Source organism: Bos indicus x Bos taurus, chromosome 6 (assembly GCF_003369695.1).
Source record: "Bos indicus x Bos taurus breed Angus x Brahman F1 hybrid chromosome 6, Bos_hybrid_MaternalHap_v2.0, whole genome shotgun sequence".
NCBI classification, from domain to species: domain Eukaryota; kingdom Metazoa; phylum Chordata; class Mammalia; order Artiodactyla; family Bovidae; genus Bos; species Bos indicus x Bos taurus.
In genome coordinates this window covers 85,219,711-85,240,809 of record NC_040081.1, presented here as the reverse complement: position 1 = coordinate 85,240,809, position 21,099 = coordinate 85,219,711, and the positions used below count along the sequence as shown (strand labels likewise).

The following is a 21,099-nucleotide window of genomic DNA, read 5'->3' as shown; positions in this document are numbered from 1 at the left end:
TGCTTCCGTAAAAGCCTGGAAGGGTCAAGCAAGTGGTGAAGTCTGCATCCCTTTGTCACCAGAAAGTATTCTAGGTGGACTGAAGCATTCCTAATATAGCATTTTTTTTTTACTCAACAAAGACAAGTTTGCCTTGTGATTTTTTTTTTTCACTTAAGTTGCATTTTATTAAAAGCTGCTATTCAGCCATAGAACTTGAGTAATTCATAGAACTAAGCTTTGATTAAACTGCAGACAGTGGAAGTGAGTGGAATTCATCCACTTTCAGTGGGTATAATTAGTGACCATCAGCAGTTAGTTTAATTGTTTTAGAAATTCTCAATCTCAATCTAAGAGAATCTCAATCTAAGTCAGCAGATAATTTCAATTATTAGTTTATCTATTACATTTATGTCCAAACTATGGAAAACTTGGAGCCAGAAAAGGAAAATCTATGTCCCAATCTTATCTGCACACATACCTTAGAAGGAGTTTCTCCTCTGGTTTCTGGTCAGGTTTTATCTTCTCTTAACCTCACTGATTCTTCTCTGGTAGTCATATCCAAAGGAAAACCAGTGAGAACCTTTTGAATAAATAAACCTTTCGTCCCTGAATGTCCCTCCTACTTATTTTCTTTTGAGGATAGACTGAGAAAGCTTTAATAAGATTCCCTTTAGCAAGGGTTAATACTGATTAAAAGAAGTCAAGCCTATTGACAAAATCAGTTGTTTGTGTGTATTCTTCCATGGAAATATTACATTTTAGTTACATCTTTTCTTAGGAAAAAGAACGTAATTTTATTCCTTATAAAACTTTTATCATTTGTACTATGACTTGAAATGATTAGATAAAAATTTGTTGTTTCTGTGACATGAAGTACATCAAAGTTTTATTCTTTAGGGTTCTTGTCTTAACCATCCCAATAATGGTTATAGGTATTTTGTAATTAATTAATCAAAAGAATAACTTTTAAATATAAAAACTATATTGATGCCAAATATTAATTTTACAGGGGTGTTTAGGACTTTATTTTAATTTATTAATTAATCTATTAATTAACTTATTTTTGTCTGCACAAGGTTATTTTTAGGACTTTAATCTTGCCTTTAAGAGTTTCTGGATTTCTCAATATATTCTAATAAAATACACTCATAAAAAAAGTGCACTTGACCTGTTTTTGTTCATCAGTCTAAACTATTAGGTTTATGGCCTTTATTCCAGTAATATTAGCATCTGGCCACCACTGCAGTTTATCACATTAAGAAGATTAGGAAAAGGATATGCCATCATTTCCTTTTTCTAAATAGTGTACTAGGGTTAAGATAATACAAAATATTGATACAACAATTTGGTTAGTATTCTGATGATATTCAGCTTTCTTTTCTTGAAAATTGAGATTAAATTATAAAAACATTCTCTCTTTACCCTTTTATATTGCTGTGATTGGTATTGTGATTTTCAGTAATTTTCTTTTGAGTTTAAAATTGGCATTTGGTAGTTTGGTTTATGATCAATAATAAACTGCTAAGGTTAACATTTTCCCTCCTGGATTTTGGTAAAGAAAATTCTAGATTATTTAGTTCTATTAAATGGGTATTTTAATTTCAGTTATTAACAACTGTTTTATTTCTTTACTTACTCACTTGTTTAGCAAATGTCTTGTTGTTCAGTCGCTTAGTTGTGTCCAACCCTTTGCAACCCCATGAACTGCAGCACACCAGGCTTCCCTGTCCTTCACTATATCCTGAAGTTTGCTCAAACTCATGTCCATTGAGTCTATGATGCCATCCAACTGTTTCATTCTCTGTCACCCCCTTCTCCTCCTGCCCCCAACCTTTCCCAGCATCAGGGTCTTTTCCAATGAGTCACTCTTTGCATTAGGTGGCCAAAGTATTGGAGCTTCACCTTTAGCATCAGACCTTCCAATGAGTATTCAAGGTTGATTTCCTCTAGGTATTCACTGGTTTAATCTTTCTGTCCAAGGGACTCTCAAGAGTTTTCTATAGCACCACAATTTGAAAGCATCACTTCTTTAGCACTCAGCCTTCTTTGTGGTCCAACTCTCTATTTGTGATTGACTACTGGAAAAATTTTGACTATATGGAACTTTGTCAGCTAAGTGATGTCTCTGCTTTTTAATATGCTGTCTAGGTTTGTCAAAGTTTTTAAAGAAATTTATCTATTTTTAAATGAAGGATAATTGCTACACAATTGTGTTGTTTTCTGCCAAACATCACATGGATCAGTCATAGGTGTACAAGGAGCAAGTGTCTTTTAATTTCACGGCTGCAGTCACCATCTGCAGTGATTTTGGAGCCCAAGAAAATAAAATGTATCACTGCTTCCACTTTTTCTCTGTCTATTTGCCATGAAGTGATGGGCCCCAGATGCCATGATCTTAGCTTTTTAATTTTTAATTTTAAGCCAGTTTTTCCACTCTCCTCTTTCACCTTCTTCAAGAGTTCTTTAATTGCTCTTCATTTTTTGCTGTTAGTGTGCACATCTGAGGTTGCTAATATTTCTCCAGGCAATCCTAATTCCAGCTTGTGAGCCTTCCAGCTCAGCATTTTTCATGATGTACTCTGCATATAAGTTAAATAAGTGGGGCAATAATATACAGCCTTGACGTACTCCTTTCCCAATTTTGAACCAGTTCATTGTTCCATGTCCGACTCTTAACTTGCTTCTAGTCCTGTGTACATGTTTCTCAGGAGTCTGGTAAGGTGGTCTGATATTCCCATCTCTTTTAGAATTTTCCAGAATTTGTTGTGATCCACACAGTTAAAGGCTTTAGTGTACTCAGTGACTTTATTTAGCTTCTATTATACAGTGTGGCTCAGTGTTAAAGAGTCTGCCTGTAATGCAGGAGCCACAGGAGCCGCAGATTCGATCCCTGGGTCAGGAAGATCTCCTGGAGGAGGGCATGGCAACCCACTTCAGTATTCTTGCCTGGAGAATCCCATGGACAGAGGAGCCTGGGGAGTTACAGTCCATATGGTCACAAAGAGTAAGACATGACTGAAGTGACTAAGCACAGCACAGCACGTACAATGTATTGGGGTTTCCCTGGTGGCTCAGATAGTATAGAATCTGCCTGCAATGCAGGAGACATGGATTCCATCCCTAGGTTGAGAAGATTCCCTGGAGAAGGTAATGGATACCTGCTCCAGTATTTTTGCCTGGAGAATTCCATGGACAGGAGGTCTGGTGGATTATAGTCCATGGGGTTGAAGAGTCAGACATGACTGAGTGACTGACACTTTTACTTCAAACAGTGTATTGGGTCTTACTTTAGAGAGACAGTGATGAGAGAACATAGTTACTGTGCTCATAGGGCTTACCTCCCAGCAGGAGAGCTGGACAGGCAGGTGAAACAGGGGAATTGGTATTGGGGAAGGGGAAAGGAACTGGTATGGAAAGGGTGCTGTGGTAGCACATGTGTGAAGCATTTGGTATTAGAAGTTGGGGAAAGTTTTTCTTAAGGATGTGATATCTAAACCAAGGAGACCAATTTTGATAATGTGATATGAATTACCCAAAGGATTTCAGCAGCTTCAAGCAAGTGCTGGTGTTGGTGATAATGCAGCTAAAGCCATGAGGGTTTGTTTCTGAGTCATTGGGCTGAATGGTATGAGGCTCTAATAGGCCTAGAGGAAGTAGGAAGGTAGTAATAGTAAGATCATGAAATTTAACTTTACCTTGTGAATGTTCTTTATGGATAGGGGTTAAAATTTATTGAATGCCCAGTTAATGGAGGATATTATCATGAATGTCTCGGACTCAAGGTTGTGTGTCCTAGAGTCAGATAACAAAGTCTGATAGATTGAATTGCTAGAGTTCAAAACAAAACTCTACCATTTAGTGGATTTTTGTTCTTGGGCAAATTATTAATACTTATAATCTCTCTGGGCCTCAGTTTCTTCATTTATATGTGAACATAATCATAGAGCCTCTTTAAGAGAGTTCTATGTGAAATAAAGTAAAACATGTAAAATCTTTTATAGAGAGCCTGACACATATATCAGTAAATCAAAAAATGCACTTTCCACCTTATTTATTACCCAGAGCCACACAGTTAAGCAAGCGATTTTGAGCAAAACTTTAATTCAGTTCTATCCAAATCTAAAGCCTATAAATTTTCATTGTACGTTTAACTAAAGTGTGGCTCAGATGATAAAGAATCCACCTGTAATGCAGGAGACACAGGAGACTCAGGTTTGATCACTGGATTGATAGGATCCCCTTGAGGAGGCTGTGGCAACCCACTCCAGTGTTTTGCCTGGAGAATCCCATGGACAGAGGAGTTTGGAAGGCTACAGTCCATAGGGTTGCAAAGAGTCCCGACAGGACTGAGCTACTAGCACTTCACTTTTCAACACTTTCATACAAAATGAGGATCAATAAGAAGCTATTTCAAGAGGTTACTAGTGAAGATTAAGAGGTTTATATGTGTGAGAACTTTTTATACATTTAAAAAAGTGGTAAATAAATTATTATTATATAACTTATAACTGTTTTGGAAGACCTGAGAACTTGAATAATAAGATGTTTTTCTATTTCTCACCAGACCATGAGGTCCTAGAGGTGGGGAGGAAGCATGATATATTCACATAGTGGGCATTTGGCAAATAATTGATAAATGAATGACTATGTGTGACCCTCCAGATCTCATTTATTTTCCATGCTAAAGACATAATTTCTCATATAAACTACCTTTGCAGAAATGGACTTTACCTCTGAAAGTAATTTATCCAAACCCAAAATAACCAACTCACCAATGTATTTTCTTAAAATGGAAATTGTAGTTGAAGGATTTACTATGTCACAGGGAAGCCCCTACTAGTGTTAATTAAAAAAAAAAATAAGAATTTGAAAGTAGAGAGTTATTTTATTTGGTGAGAATGTTAAAGACTCTGAGCCTGGGAATTTGTTCTCGGGAATGATCTAGACTAAAATTGGCATTACTTTTGGGCACTTAATGCTAACTCTAGTGTTCTCATTCTCTCTCTTGGCTGCTCAAGAATCACTTTGTGGCCTTCTAGAGTTGAACACTATGGCTTAGTTCTCTGACCCCAATGATTTAGCCATAAATTTAGATTTTCCCCATATCATCCTGCAGAAGATGGTCTTAATGAGTGAACCACTTTGAGAATCAGAAGAAATTATGAGCTCTGCCTTCAATTAAATGTGTATTTCCAAATTCACACTAAATTTACCTTGGAATTTCAAAGTTTCAAATAACCCCTGAGGTGTATTCACAGACTCTTTCAACATCCATTTATGATAAAAACTGTCCAGAAAGCAGGAATAGAAGGAACATACCTCAACATAATAAAAGCTATATATGACAAAACCACAGCAAACATTATCCTTAGTGGTGAAAAATTGAAAGCATTTCCCCTAAATTCAGGAACAAGACAAGGGTGCCCACTTTCACCATTACTATTCAACATAGTTTTGGAAGTTTTGGCCACAGCAATCAGAGCAGAAAAAGAAATAAAAGGAATCCAGATTGGAAAAGAAGTAAAACTCTCACTGTTTGCAGATGACACGATCCTCTACATAGAAAACCCTAAAGACTCCACCAGAAAATTACTAGAACTAATAAATGAATATAGTGAAGTTGCAGGGTATAAAATCAACACACAGAAATCCCTTGCATTCCTATACACTATTAACGAGAAAATAGAGAAATTAAGGAAACAATTCCATTCACCATTGCAACGAAAAGAATAAAATACTTAGGAATATATCTACCTAAAGAAACTAAAGACATATATATATAGAAAACTATAAAACACTGGTGAAAGAAATCAAAGAGGACACTAATAGATGGAGAAATATACCATGTTCATGGATCAGAAGAATCAATATAGTGAAAATGAGTATACTGCCCAAAGCAATCAATAGATTCAATGCAATCCCTATCAAGCTACCAGTGGTATTTTTCACAGAGCTAGAACAAATAATTTCACAATTTGTATGGAAATACAAAAAAACCTTGAATAGTCAAAGCTATCTTGAGAAAGAAGAATGGAACTGGAGAAATCAACCTGCCTGACCTCAGGCTCTACTACAAAGCCACAGTCATCAAGACAGTATGGTACTGGCACAAAGACAGAAATATAGATCAATGGAACAAAATAGAAAATGCAGAGATAAATTCACGCACATATGGACACCTTATATTTGACAAAGGAGGCAAGAATATACAATGGAGAAAAGACAATCTCTTTAACAAGTGGTGCTGGGAAAACTGGTCAACCACTTGTAAAAGAATGAAACTAGAACACTTTCTAACACAAAAATAAACTCAAAATGGATTAAAGATCTAAATGTAAGACCAGAAACTATAAAACTTCTAGAGGAGAACATAGGCAAAACACTCTCCAATATAAATCTCTATGACCCACCTCCCAGAATATTGGAAATAAAAGCAAAAATAAACAAATGGGACCTAATTAAACTTAAAAGCTTCTGCACATCAAAGGAAACTATTAGCAAGGTGAAAAGACAGCCTTCAGAATGGGAGAAAATAATAGCAAATGAAGCAACCGACAAACAACTAATCTCAAAAATATACAAGCAACTCCTACAGCTCAACTCCAGAAAAATAAACGCCCCAATCAAAAAATGGGCCAAAGATCTAAATAGACATTTCTCCAAAGAAGACATACAGATGGCTAACAAACACATGAAAAGATGCTCAACATCATGCATTATCAGAGAAATGCAAATCAAAACCATAATGAGGTACCATTTCACGTCAGAATGGCTGTGATCCAAAAGTCCAGAAGCAATAAATACTGGATAGGGTGTGGAGAAAAGGGAACCCTCTTACACTGTTGGTGGGAATGCAAACTAGTACAGCCACTATGGAGAACAGTGTGGAGATTCCTTAAAAAACTGGAAATAGAACTGCCTTATGATCCAGCAATCCCACCGCTGGGCATACACACCCAGGAAACCAGAATCAAAAGAGACACGTGTACCCCAATGTTCATCGCAGCACTGTTTATAATAGCCAGGACATGGAAGCAACCTAGATGTCCATCAGCAGATGAATGGATAAGAAAGCAGTGGTACATATACACAATGGAGTATTATTCAGCCATTAAAAAGAATACATTTGAATGAGTTCTAATGAGGTGGATGAAACTGGAGCCTACTATACAGAGTGAAGTAAGCCAGAAAGAAAAACTCCAATACAGTATACTAACGCATATATATGGAATTTAGAAAGATGGTAATGATAAGCCTATATGCGAGACAGCAAAAGAGACACGATGTATAGAACAGTCTTTTGGACTCTGTGGGAGAGGGAGAGGGTGGGATGATTTGGGAGAATGGCATTGAAACATGTATAATATCATATAAGAAATGAATTGCCAGTCCAGGTTCAATGCAGGATACAGGATGCTTGGGGTGGTGCACTGGGATGACCCAGAGGGATGGTACGGGGAGGGACGTGGGAGGGGGGTTCAGGATGGGGAACACGTGTATGCCCGTGGCAGATTCATGTTGATGTGTGGTAGAACCAATACAATATTGTAAAGTAATTAGCCTCCAATTAAAATAAATAAATTAAAAAAGAAAAGAGATCCATTGCATTTGATTGGCTTTATTATGCAGGAATCAAAAAATTAAATCTGGCATAAAAGTAAAATGTAAGAGGAGACGAGGAAGGAGCCGGATCTGTGAAAATCATATTCTCTGTTCACCGAAGGCAGACAACTGGCCAAAGGAAAGTTTGAAGTAGTCATTTGGTTTCAGCTAGACCTATAAAAATGACAGTTTAGAGATTTAGTTCACAATGTGCTAACAGTTCTCATGATATGTATTTTATTTAGCTTCTGTGATTTGCTTCATGTCTGTATCCAAGTAGTTTATCTAACTAAATATATAAATTTAAATATTTAAATTCACCACATAGTGAACTGATACAATTGTCTTCATCTAATATTCACAGAAAGACACAGTCCTATACATTCTTTTTTTATAAGTGATCTTATAGTGTGTGGTTTTAACTTAGGAATCTAGGTTCTTGAGTTTTGAACAAATGTTGACTATTGAGATAATGATTATTTTATTAAAAACAAGCATGTAAATATAATGTATTTCATATCAATAAAATAGATAGTTGCAAACTCAATTACTTGTTTTCATTTTGTGTCCATTAATTTTTTCATTTTCTTTTTGAAATTTTAATGAGTCAAAGATTTATCAGCTTATTATCTTCTCTTTCTTACCAGATGTCCTATTAAACACAATCTCAGTAATAAAATTTACACATATGCTGATCTTGGAAAATTAGAGTATGTTTTCTGTTTTTATTTTTATTTTTTTTTAACAAATAGCCCATATGGAAATAGCAGACGTACTAATTAAGCCTTACTATCTGAAATCAAGCAAGTTTGATTTGGTTTCCAGTTTTGAACTTTCAGCTGTAGCAATTTGCATCCATAGCTTTCATTTGTGGATTTAAGATGGTAATATAATCCATTCCATACGGCTGCTACAGGATTAAACTGAGATTGTTATGTAGTTTTGATAATTTAGTAAGGACTTGATATTTTAGTTGAAAGTAAATTTTAATATTTACTAATTATACTTCTTTTCTAGAGCATTATATTTCACAGATTGATTGCTTTTTACATCTCATTCACAATATGCTTTCTCACTTGAATCTCATAGCAACCAAAATTATGAGAAAATGAGAGTGATGACTCTTTAGAGAGAGTAATGAATTGCTTAAAGTCACACAACAGAAGAACCAGGCTTCTCTGATCTATTGCTATTACCATTATATCATGCTGAGTTCATTTTAGACCAAAAATCATGTAGACAGTGTGATGAAAGTATTTGTTGCCTAGAATCTCAAAATGTTGTCACTTTCTTCCTAAATTATTTCACAATCTTTAGTTATTTTCTATCTTATTGATCTTTCTGTTTAACCTCTTCATGTGTTTTAAATTATTTTGGACTCTGCCATTATCCATTGATTCAAATAATAAATAGACATATTTTACATTATATTTAAAGTTCTGAAAGTTTCCTCTTAATAAGTAGGTGCTTTTCAAGTTAAAAATTAGAATTTTTCTGTGGGATTACCTTACAATAGGAGAAATTTGGGTGCCTAACCTTATACAGCCTTTCGGAAGTGATGCCTGAGATAAAATGCTATGAGTGAAACATTGTTTCCTTTCATTCTATTCTTACCAAAAGTAGAGTGCAACAACACTGGTATACAATTAAAATATATTTAAACTCATATCCTATATGATTTTTTTCTAAGAAAACATATTTTTGAGATAAGAAAAATCATGAGTTGACACTGTACTTTACTGTTTTTGTGTGTGAACAGGAGTAAAATAAAACTAATAGATTCAAGGAGTATACCAATTGTTGAAAAAGGTTTAATAATAAAATCTGCAATTTTTACTCATTTTGTAAAATATTTTAAAACTTTCTTGTTGGGAAAGAATCTAGTATATACATGATAAAGAACCAGCAAATGTAAGTTATAATTAGCCCATTTCGCCTTCTCTGTAACAGATTTAATTTATCCATCTACGCTAGTTTAGATGTTACGATTTTATTAATAAGTCCATGAATCTTGGCTGTTATTCATTTTGCTTATTTACCTGCGTTGTCTTCTTTGATGTCTCCTTAGAGTTTTTAGACTGCAGTTGAAGTAACTTGGACTGTGTTGATCTCAGGTGGGCTCTCAATAACTTCTGGAGAATCTTCTAGAGTAGCTACAGTGCTCTCTACTGCTTCGGTGATAGGTGTACTTGTAGGCTCACCACTAGCAATGGTATTGATGGTAGGGATTTCTGTTTTATCCTGATTTTTCTTTGGTGGAATGGCCATAAATGATAAATGTGGGTGTGGGTGACGTGCCATGGTAGTTGGCTGGGCTTGGCAGGACTTGGCAGGCACAGTATTTGACAAAACTTGCCATTGAAGAATTTGGGCAGGTGACCTAACTGCAGCTGGCTTTGCATAATATGGGTATGGCAGAAATTGATTATTAATTAGTGCAACTGGTTTCTGTTGGTAGTAATTGAGTCCATAACTAGGATACCTACTCAGCACATACTGAATTGGGATATATTTGGCTATTTTGTCACTGAAGAATCTTTCATCTTTCTCACAGCGCTGTAAAAAAATAAATTATGCAGAATGGTATTATTTCTTGCCTGGAGAATCCCAGGGACTGGGGAGCCTAGTGGGCTGCCATCTATGGGGTCGCAAGAGTCAGCCAGGACTGAAGCGACTTAGCAGCAGCAGAAGCAGAGTGAAGAGATATCTTAAATCAGAATTTTTTGAAACAAATTGTTACAGTATTTGATGTTAAGAAAGTACAACATTGGGAATAGTGAACCCAGAAACCATATTATTTTATAAAATATGGATTTGTACATTTTCCTTCCACTTCTTGATTTTCAGCAAATATTAAAAATAACATTAGTTTCAAAAAAAATTAGATGAGATAGCTCATAATGTAAACCACTTTGCCCAGAGCTTGGCATATATAAAAAGTGCTCAGTAAATGTTGCACTTTATAAGCACCACAGCTAGACCAGTTTCATAGAGAGCTTTGACATACAATACACAAGCATACTACACACAAAGAAAAAAACTGTATATCTCTTTCCATATATATGAGTGTGTATATGTGTGTGTGTGTGTATATATATATATATATATATGTTTATTCTCACCACATGTTTGTAACTGTTTTTTATTTTATTTATCTAGGGATTAGGTTAAGGGTGCATTTTATCTAAACTAATTCAAGCAAAATAGTAAAAATAATGTGATGTGGATTCCTGGGTTTATATGTTGGGGTTTTTTTTCTGCTTAGTTTTATCCGTTAAAAATCAGTTAGGAAATTTTCCATCTTTATTTGCCACAGTTCTATCAATTAGGTGCAGTCATAAAATACATTAATTAGGTGCAGTTAACTATATACAATTATATTATATACTAATATATTAATACTGTATATTATATAATCATCTAATATTATAAATTATATTATACATTATATTATATATTATATGTAATGATGTGATGTGATATGGATTCTTGGGTTTATATATTTTTTATATAATTTATAAAATTTTATAATATATATTATATATAATATTATAATATTTATATATTATATATTCAGTTCAGTTCAGTTCAGTCGCTCAGTCGTGTCCAACTCTTTCTGACCCCATGAACTGCAGCACACTAGGCCACCCTGTCCATCACCAATTCCTGGAGTCCACCCAGACCCATGTCCATTGAGTCCATGATGCCATCCAACCATCTCATCCTCTGTCGTCCCCTTCTCCTCCTGCCCTCAATCTTTCCTAGCATCAGGGTCTTTTCAAATGAGTCAGCTCTTCACATCAGGTGGCCAAAGTAATAGAACTAATCAATTATTAATATATATTATATAAAACTATATAATAATATATATTCCACATCACATCATGTGATATATTGTGATATAATGTGATATATATCACATAATATCACATTATATGATAAATATATATATTCCACATCACATCACATCATGTGATATATATAATATTATATTATAATTAACTAATTATAATAATTGATTAGTTCTATTAATTAATATTAATTAGGTGCAGTTATAAAATACAAAATCATTAGATCTTTCCTTATGAATAGAAACAAATTAATGAAATTATACCTCAAAGCAAGGCTTTCTCATGAAAGGAGACATATTTAAAGGTATTCATTCAAACAAACTGGGGGAATGAATACAATTGTATGAGAAGCATCTGAAGATGTTTCAGAGAGGGATCATTCCCCATTTCTTAAAAAGTAGACAGAAGAAATATTAAGCTTTGCTTTTGTTTTCATTGTTTTCCCAGTATTAAATTCTGAGAAGGTTTTCTCATGTTGCTAAATACTCATGAAAATCAACACGACTTGGCCTGTAAAGTGATACCAAGATTTTAGATAAACATTGATGTGGATTCATATGAGTGGTTGCTGAAATGATTATTTTTACAAAGATTATTCAACTATTTTATGTAGTTTAAATATTTACTTAGTCTTTTGATAGAAGGCATTTTAATATCATTAAACTTTGCAGAATTTTATTCTTTGGATTCATATCTCTACTGGAAACAAACTTACTATTGGTTGTTCTTGGTTTTGCTCCTGGGCACCCTGTTGAGATTCAGAGAAAGAATCAGAAACAAGAAGTTAGAAGAAAAAAAGCATGATAGAGTCTAGTTTTTGTGATTTAAAAATATCTTTTATAAAAAAGATAAAACATGTTTTTGTTGCTTTTATTTTAGTATTGTAAAATATTATAAAGCACTTTTCTAGGTTATCTATAGTCTGTGACAGAGAAGGCAATGGCACCCCACTCCAGTACTCTTGCCTGGAAAATCCCATGCATGGAGGAGCCTGGTGGGCTGCAGTCCATGGGATCACTAAGTGTCGAACATGACTGAGTGACTTCACTTTCACTTTTCACTTTCATGCATTGGAGAAGGAAATGGCAACCCACTCCAGTGTTCTTGCCTGGAGAATCCCAGAGACGGGAGAGCCTGGTGGGCTGCCGTCTATGGGGTCGCACAGAGCTGGACACGACTGAAGTGACTTAGCAGATAGTCTGTGAAACCCTCAAGAAATGACAGATACATGCTAACTTAAATAGCAATAATGAGCCCCATGGTTAAGTTGTTCTTAAAAATCACTATTTAGGGAGAAAAATTTAAGATTGAAAAGAATATGATCATTTGATCTCTGTACCAACAACTATATATGATATTGCTTAAATGAAGAACATGAACAACCTATATTCAATTTGTATTGAATATATATTGCTAAAAATAAGAGGAGAATTTAGCATATTTTTCTGTTTCTGCTCTCCTAAGATGATTTATGAGGTTTTCTTTTTTTTAATATAATTTTTTAATTTTAATTGGAGGCTAATTACTTTACAATATTGTATTGGTTTTGCCATACATCAACATGAATCCACTACAGGTGTACACATGTTCCCCATCCTGAATCCCTCTCCCTCCTCCCTCCCCGTATCATCCATCTGGTTGATTAAAAATCCACCCATCCAGTGCTTGATTAAAAAATTGCCTCTAGCATAACACTGGTATATAAATGTTATATAAATAATAGCATTTAAAAAATTATCATGTATTTATAGTACTTTTCTTAGTTCTGGATTGTAACATGCATAGGAAATCAGGAGTGAGAAAGTAGTTTCCAGGCATATCTATATGAAGCTTTAAAACTTACAAAAGGTGAGTTCATAATGGTAAATAGTTTTAAGATGACAGTTTTAGTTTAAGACTTTTCACACATATCCCTGGGATATAAAAGATCCTATAAACCTTTAGGAAGTTGTTGGTATAGGATATCAGAGATTTTAAAAAAATAATAAAATACAGGGTGTGTTAAGACAGGGACTTATTTACCTCTAAATTTATTAAGTCATTAGTTTAAAATTTAAAAAGTTATATTAATATTGAAAGTTTGCCTACACTAAAAAATCCTGAAAATTTAGATATAGATTTTATATAATATCAGTCTACATGCATTATGTATTCCTGGTATATGTTCATTTTAGTATCTTGTATCTTAAATTTTTTAAAGGCATATGATCTCATATCATTTTTTCCATCACCTCAGTTTTCATACTTGCATATTCAAAGTTGAAAAACAATCAATGGTTATGTCATGAAATGTTTGTTCTTTACTGTTAACTTTTAAAGGTTTATCAAAAAATGTTTTTATTATAAATACAGGCATGGATAACATCTGGATAGATATCAATGGACTTTTAAAATGACCTATGAACTGTAGCCCATGAGGCTCCCCTGTCCATGAATTCTCCAGGTAAGATACTTGAGTGGGTAGCCATTCCCTTCTCCGGGGAAATCTTCCCAATCCAAGGATGAAAACTAGGTCTCCTGCATGCAGGCAGATTCTTTACTTTCTGAGACACCAGGGAAGCCCAGATGTCAATGGCCTTTTAAATAGTTTTCAGTGATTTCTTAAAACAGTCCATCAAAAATATGATTTTGGGGGGAAAATACAGAAATTATTAAACTTCTGTACAGTAAAGATATACCAATTTATAATGTCATCAGTAGACTATAAGATTGTGCAGTTCATCTTGTAATTGCTAGTAATAAGTGTTATCTTAGTTATTTATATTTTGGAGAGAAGGAATACATTTAGCACATAAAAGATGCTACAACATTGCTGTATTGCTGCTGCTGCTGCTAAGTCACTTCAGTCGTGTCTGACTCTGTGTGACCCCAGAGATGGTAGCCCACCAGGCTTCCCCGTCCCTGGGATTCTCCAGGCAAGAACACTGGAGTGGCTTGCCATTTCCTTCTCCAATGCATGAAAGTGAAAAGTGAAAAGTGAAAGTGAAGTCGCTCAGGATGTCTACTTGAAAGTTACACAGTCGTGTCTGACTCCTAGTGACCCCATGGACTGCAGTCTACCAGGCTCCTCAGTCCATGGGATCTTTCAGGCAAGAGTACTGGAGTGGGGTGCCATTGCCTTCTCCGATTGCTGTATTAAGTTGTATGATTTTGATTGGGTAAGTAAGATTGTATAAGATTGGATGGTAAAAATTATATAAACTTTCATTCTTCTTTTGAATTATTTGTTTATATCCATGGGGCTTGTAGCTTTGTGAAGACAGGAAGGAGAGTTTGGGGATAGCACTAGCTTAAATAGTTCAAGAAGATGTTTTCAGAGGTCAAGCAGTTGTCAATCACTTTCTGATTTAAACTTTAACCTCTATCCCTCAAGAGAAAGCCCAAGTTCTAAATATGCAGGTGACCACAATAAAATCAAATTTCAAAGAAGAAAGGAAGAAATATGAAGGTCATAGTAATTCAAATTTTTAAAAAGATTCTAAAAATTTACCAAATAGAATTATTTAAGAGATATTAACTTGAAAGCAAAACTAAATTTAATAATAAATGAATTATGAAACAAGGACTAGTGCTGTTCCAAATTTTACAGTTTAAGAGGAGGTCATCAATTCAGTTCAGTCGCTCAGTCATATCAGATCTTTGTAATCCCATGGACTGCAGCACGCCAGGCTTCCCTGTTCATCACCAACTCCTGGAGCGTATTTAAACTCATGTCCAGAGTCGGTAATGCCATCCAACCATTTCATCCTCTGTTGTTCCCTTCTCCTCCTGCCTTCAATCTTTCCCAGTATCAGGGTCTTTTCCAATGAGTCAGTTCTTCTCATCAGATGACCAAAGTATTGGAGTTTCAGCTTCAGAATCTGTCCTTCCAATGAATATTCAGGACTGATTTCCTTTAGGACAGACTGGTTGGATCTCCTTGCAGTCCAAGGGATTATCAAGAGTCTTCTCCAACACCACAGTTCAAAAGCATCAATTCTTCAGTGCTCAGCTTTCTTTATAGTCCAACTTTCACATCCATACATGATTACTGGAAAAGCCATAGCTTTGACCAGACAGACCTTGGTTGGCAAAGTAATGTCTCTGCTTTTTAATATGCTATCTAGGTTGGTCATAGCTTTTCTTCCGAGGAGCAAGCGTCTTTTAATTTCATGGCTGCAGTCACCATATGCAGTGATTTTGGAGCCCCAGAAAATAAAGTCTGTCACTGTTTCCATTGTTTCCTCATCTATTTGCCATGAAGTGATGGGACCGGATGCCATGATCTTCGTTTTCTGAATGTTGAGCTTTAAGCCAACTTTTTCACTCTCTTCTTTCACTTTCATCAAGAGGCTCTTTAGTTCTTCTTCGTTTTCTGCCATAAGGGTGGTGTCATCTGCATATCTGAGGTTATTGATATTTCTCCTGGCAATCTTGATTCCAACTTGTGCTTCATCCAGCCCAGCATTTCTCATGATGTACTGTGTGTATAAGTTAATAATCACGGTGACAATATATAGCCTTGATGTACTCCTTTCCTGATTTGGAACCAGTCTGTTGTTCCATGTCCATTTCTAACTGTTGCTTCTTGACCTGCATACAAATTTTTCAGGAGGCAGGTCAGGTGGTCTGGTATTCCCATCTCTTTATGAATTTTCCAGTTTGTTGTAGAGTAGAAGTAGTTTGTTACAGAGTGTAAGGACTTGTGCTCATCTTCTGCAAGAACTCCAAAATTTCACTCACTGCTGAACAACCATCAACAGAAGAATGTTGGATCCCACCGAGGAAAGATACCTCATGTCCAAGGGCAAAGGAGAAGCCCCAGAAAGATGGTAGAAGGGTGAAATAGCATTTAGAATCAAACCCCATACCCGCCAGAGATGCTTGGAGGGCTCAAATAAGCCTGGTATGCACCAGGACCCAGAGACTCCACAGAGACTGAGCCAGAACTTTGTTTGAATGTCTCCTGTGGAGGTACAGGTCAGCAGTTGATTGCTGCTGGGCAGGAGCTCTGGGTGCAGTAGACCTGGGTATGGCATAAGCCCTCTTAGAAGAGGTCACCATTAACCCCACCATAGAGCCTCTAGAACTTACACAGGACTGAGGAAACAGACTCTTGGAGGGCACAAACAAAAGCTTGTGTGCACCAGGACCCAAGAGAAAGAAGCAATGACCCCACAAGAGACTGAACCAGACTTGCCCATGAGTGTCCAGGAGTCTCTGGCAGAGGCATCGGTCAGAGGTGGCCTGCTGCAGGCTGGGGGCACTGAGTGCAGTGGTGTTTGCATGGGACCTTTTGAAGAAGGTCGCCAGCCATTATCTTCATTACCTCCACCATAATTTGGCCTCAGGTCAAAAAACAGGGAGGAAACACAGCCCTGCCCATTAACAGAAAATTGGATTAAAGATTTATTGAGCATGACCCTGCCCATCAAAACAAGAGGAGGTCATACAGCATCAGATATTTAAATTTTAAATGTATTTATTTTTAGTTGGAGGATAATTGCTTTACAATATTGTGTTGGTTTCTGCCATACATTAATATGAATCAGCCATTGGTATGTTATGTCCCCTCCCCCTTGAACCTCCCTTCCACCTCCCACCCCATCCTACCCCTCTAGGTTGTCACAGAGTCCTAGGTTTGAGCTCCCTGCATCATACAGCAAATTTCCACTGGCTATCTAATTTTACACATGGTAATGTATAATGTTTTTAATTAAATTCCTATCTCACACAAACTCCAGTCTATTTAGAGACTAAATTCTTAAAATATTAGGATGTTGTTTAAGTTTTTCTTTTTTCTTTTTACCAATTTCAAATAACTTGATATGTATGTTTAACATTCAAATATATTGTAACTTTTGTTATAATCTTCATATTTTGTCAACTCCCTCTCAGGGATTGTATCCATAAATAACTATGATTTTCAGGCATTACACTCTGTAATGTACTATAATTACATGTAATATGAAAAAGGTTTGGGGTTTTTTCCTTTTAATTTTTTTGACTAGTTTTCCTCATTGTTTTGGCTATTGGTCTGTTTTATTTTCATGTTCATTTGGGGATCCCAGGCACTTATTTGCCAACAGTAAGAACAGGAAAATAAACATCTGATGGTTTCAGATGTTTGCCTAAAAATCAAAGAGGTGTTTATGGATATAGTCCCTGAGAGGGAGTTGACACAATGGAAATATTATAACAAAAGTTACAATACACTTAAATATTAAAAGTACATGTCAAGTTATTTGAAATTGGTAAAAAAGCTTAAACAAGTTCCTAATATTTTAAGGATTTAGTTTCGAAACAAATTGGAGTTTGCATGAAATAGGAATTTAACTAAAAACATTTCTGATCTTCCTCTATGGTTTATATATTTATTTTTTGTGAATTATTTTAAGTGCATATTATAATTTAAAAATATTTTCAGGATTTTTCCCCCCAAATGTATTTTCTCTATCATATAAGAATTTTAAAGGTTTTCTTTAGATGATAAAGTGTGATTTCTTTATTCCTAGAAACCAGAAGAATATCCAGAAGAATATGACTTTAATAAGAAAAATAAATGTAAAAATAAATTACTTATGCAGCTATTTTGTTCTATAAAATATAACTGTATTTAGAAATTTACACAATTAAAGCCCTTCAATAAATTAAAAAAATTTGATACAAACTGATTAGATGAAATTAACTCACCAAAAATGGCAGGGTTAATGCCAGGATAGTCACAACTAGGAAAAAACTCTTCATCATTGCACCTAAAATTAAATTAAAAACATTAGATTAACAGGATCTGTTGCTGATAATTTAGGAGTGACTTGGAGCAATGTTTTATTTGATTTAAGGGTGGGAAAAGCCAGAATGAGGGGGAGATATAGCCAATGTGAAAAATCTATTTTATTAAAAGCTTTAGAAAAACCAAATGGTAGGAAATATATGAATTTAATTTTTGGTTATGTTACTGAATGAGTCATTACAAGGTTAATCCTGTATTCATTTCATATGTACCAAGAACGTAGTAGGAACAAAGCTCTGTGTGTGTCAGTGTTGAGATTATTAAGGTGAATTGGTCAAGTAACATAAATTTTAGGAAGAGTTGCAATGTACACAAATCACTGTTAGATAAAAGAGAGTAGAAAGTGTCACAAAAGTGCTGTTCTACAGATAGAAGTGTTCAGTTAAGAAATCAATAAATTATTTCTGTAGGACATAGCATATAGGTGGGACTTGCCCATGCAGAGATTAATAGTGAGGAACTTCAAGGAAAAGAGAACTCCTTAGGAATATTCATGGGCATTTGAATGGAGGGAAGGGAAAGACAAAGTTGGATAGAAAATTTAGGGCAAAGAAAGATGAGGCATTAAATGCCAGGCTAAAGAATTAGATAGCTTTCCTAACGCTAGTTGAGTGGCTTCAGATAAGAAACTGAGGTGACTACACATTCCTTTGGAGAACTGATCTCCATCTTGGGCTCTATTCTCTACTTTGAATAAGTATTTCCCTTTATCTGGCCCTAGTATTCTTTTTGCCTATAAATAAAAGTTTGAACTGAAATGTCTGAAATTCTCTAATTCTGTCATTGATCTAATAGGAATACTTAAAGAGATTGGGGAGAGTATCCTGAAACTGCATTTTTCATAATCTGCTTCTCCAGTAATCATAAGTTATATAATTAGCTTGATCAATTTAATGAAAAAATGTAAGATATGACAATTAAAGTTTTCTAGATGAAATATTTGAAGAAATAAATTAACCTTATCTTTCTAAAGACTCAAGTATAGGGTAGTAATACCTATTTATTTGATTTTAAAAGCTAAATTGTCTTTTTAGAAAGATCATATAACATTTTAGATTTTTAAAATATTAATAAATTTTGCATTTATAAATTAAATACTACATCTTGTTACAGCCATTGTTATCATACTTGTATAGACTTGAAACCTGCAAACTGAGTTTTATAGACTAGGGTCACAGAGTTAGAAGTTCAGGCTTGATAAAGAGCGCACACCAGACTCAACTCAATTTTGATTTCCAGGTAAGAATGACTAGAAAGGCTGTCTACTAAACTGACTTCAGAACCTCTGATGGAATATCACTGAATGGAAAAGAACTTAATGTGAGTTCAAATTTGAGCAACCTACAGCACTGATTGTTTCCTCAAATTTCATTGGATAGAATGGAGCTCCTTATGAATTCTTCACTTGCCAGTGAAATTTTTCTTAGTTGAAATAGATTTAATATATAACATTGTGTTAATTTAATGTGTCTAACATGTTTATTTAATGTATTTGTGCATCATAATTTGATTGCAATTGTATTGATAATTAACAACTCTGTCATGTCACATAATTACCATTTCTTTTTTGTGGTTGGAATAATTAATATCTAGTCTCTTATTAAGCTTGATGATTACAATACAGTACAGTGAATATAGAAAAAATATTGTACAATAATCATTGGCTAACTTTTAAGATTGTAGTCTGAACAATATTTCTATGGTGAATCATGGAATTTTTTATAATTCATGCAAAATGATATCACAAACACTCATACAAAAACATCTTGTAAAATGGTAGTAGTTATTCTCTTTTTAGCATAAACAGAAACCAGAGAAATAAGACCATTCTTATCAGTTACTTAAAACAGTAAGTACTTGAATTTGCCTTCATAACTTGGCAATCCAGAAAAATTTGTGAAACAGAACTATTCAGCTTTCATGAAGGATGTATAAGTCCTGTTATTTTTTAAAGTTGTATACTATGACAAATGAAATTATAACCTTTAGACAGAAATAAAATTTTGAAATTAATTAAGGGATCAATCTGGATTATGCTGTACTTTCATCTTCCTAAAAAGTTAGCCCTCCTACATTTGTCTGTAGGAATAGATTCACTGTCTTGAACATACTTTTTTTTTTTTTTAAGAATCTACATTGTCTTCAGTACTTTAGCAAGTATCAAATCTTGACTTTAACCCAAAGTGAAGTTAAAAATAAATTTTATCATAACATTATACAGAATCTAAGATTTAGATTAGAAACTAATATCATAATGATGACAAAGGATATTCAAGCTTAACAATAAAAGCCAAAAGGAAGAAAATGTTCTTCTAAAATAACTTTGGTGGTGTAATAATTACAGTCTGCTGTGAATAAGAATTATTCTCTTTGAATGTTTTAATGTGATTACCTTTCCTTGTGACCGTCAGCTCTTGCTTGGCAGTAGGTTCAGTTGGCCTTTCCACTGTAAGGAACACCCAAGGTAAATAACCAGAGACTAATTAAAGGGTGTTAGTGTCTTGCGTCATGAGATTTATCTTCCTTTTACATTGCACCAATAGGAAGATGACAGAAAGGAAAGATCTGACGATAGCAGGGCCATCTTTACATCAGTCTCGGTTAATGGAATGCAGAGGAGGAAATAGAGTTGTCATTCATAAGATTTGAAAACAGATTATTCACACTTTTGTAAGACTGAACTTTTATGTTTATGAAAAGATATAGAGGATTTTTAAGAATATTAATTGCATTTTAATCAACTAATTCCACCTATTTGAATTTAAAGCTATTATTAAATGAAAAGTATCTAGCCATAGCACTTTTACATTTCAAATGTTTCTTATTATTTCAAGAACCTGGGTATGAAGTAATTCTACATATATTATGGGCTGTGGTTGATCGTCCTCTTTC

General features: G+C 34.6%; 1 protein-coding gene across 1 annotated transcript; it reads right to left on the bottom strand.

Annotated features, from left to right (window-relative positions):
- Positions 1–7,580: 7,580 nt before the first annotated feature.
- On the bottom strand, positions 7,581–20,742 carry CSN3 (casein kappa). Its single transcript, XM_027544672.1, has 5 exons — positions 20,600–20,742; positions 18,108–18,169; positions 12,151–12,183; positions 9,624–10,140; positions 7,581–7,758 (listed from the first exon to the last, which is right to left on the bottom strand). Exons 2-4 carry the CDS (start codon positions 18,162–18,164, stop codon positions 9,658–9,660), a joined length of 573 nt encoding a protein of 190 aa, XP_027400473.1. The 5' UTR covers positions 18,165–18,169; positions 20,600–20,742; the 3' UTR covers positions 7,581–7,758; positions 9,624–9,657.
- Between the last annotated feature and the right edge of the window lie 357 nt (positions 20,743–21,099).

Excerpts from the sequence above, each read along its gene's own strand:
- CSN3 (XM_027544672.1), bottom strand. The coding sequence starts at position 18,164 with ATGATGAAGAGTTTTTTCCTAGTTGTGACTATCCTGGCATTAACCCTG. Across the intron at positions 12,184-18,107 it reads CATTAACCCTGCCATTTTTG|GGTGCCCAGGAGCAAAACCA; the intron begins GTGAGTTAATTT and ends GAATCTCAACAG. Across the intron at positions 10,141-12,150 it reads AAAACCAAGAACAACCAATA|CGCTGTGAGAAAGATGAAAG; the intron begins GTAAGTTTGTTT and ends ATTTTTTTACAG.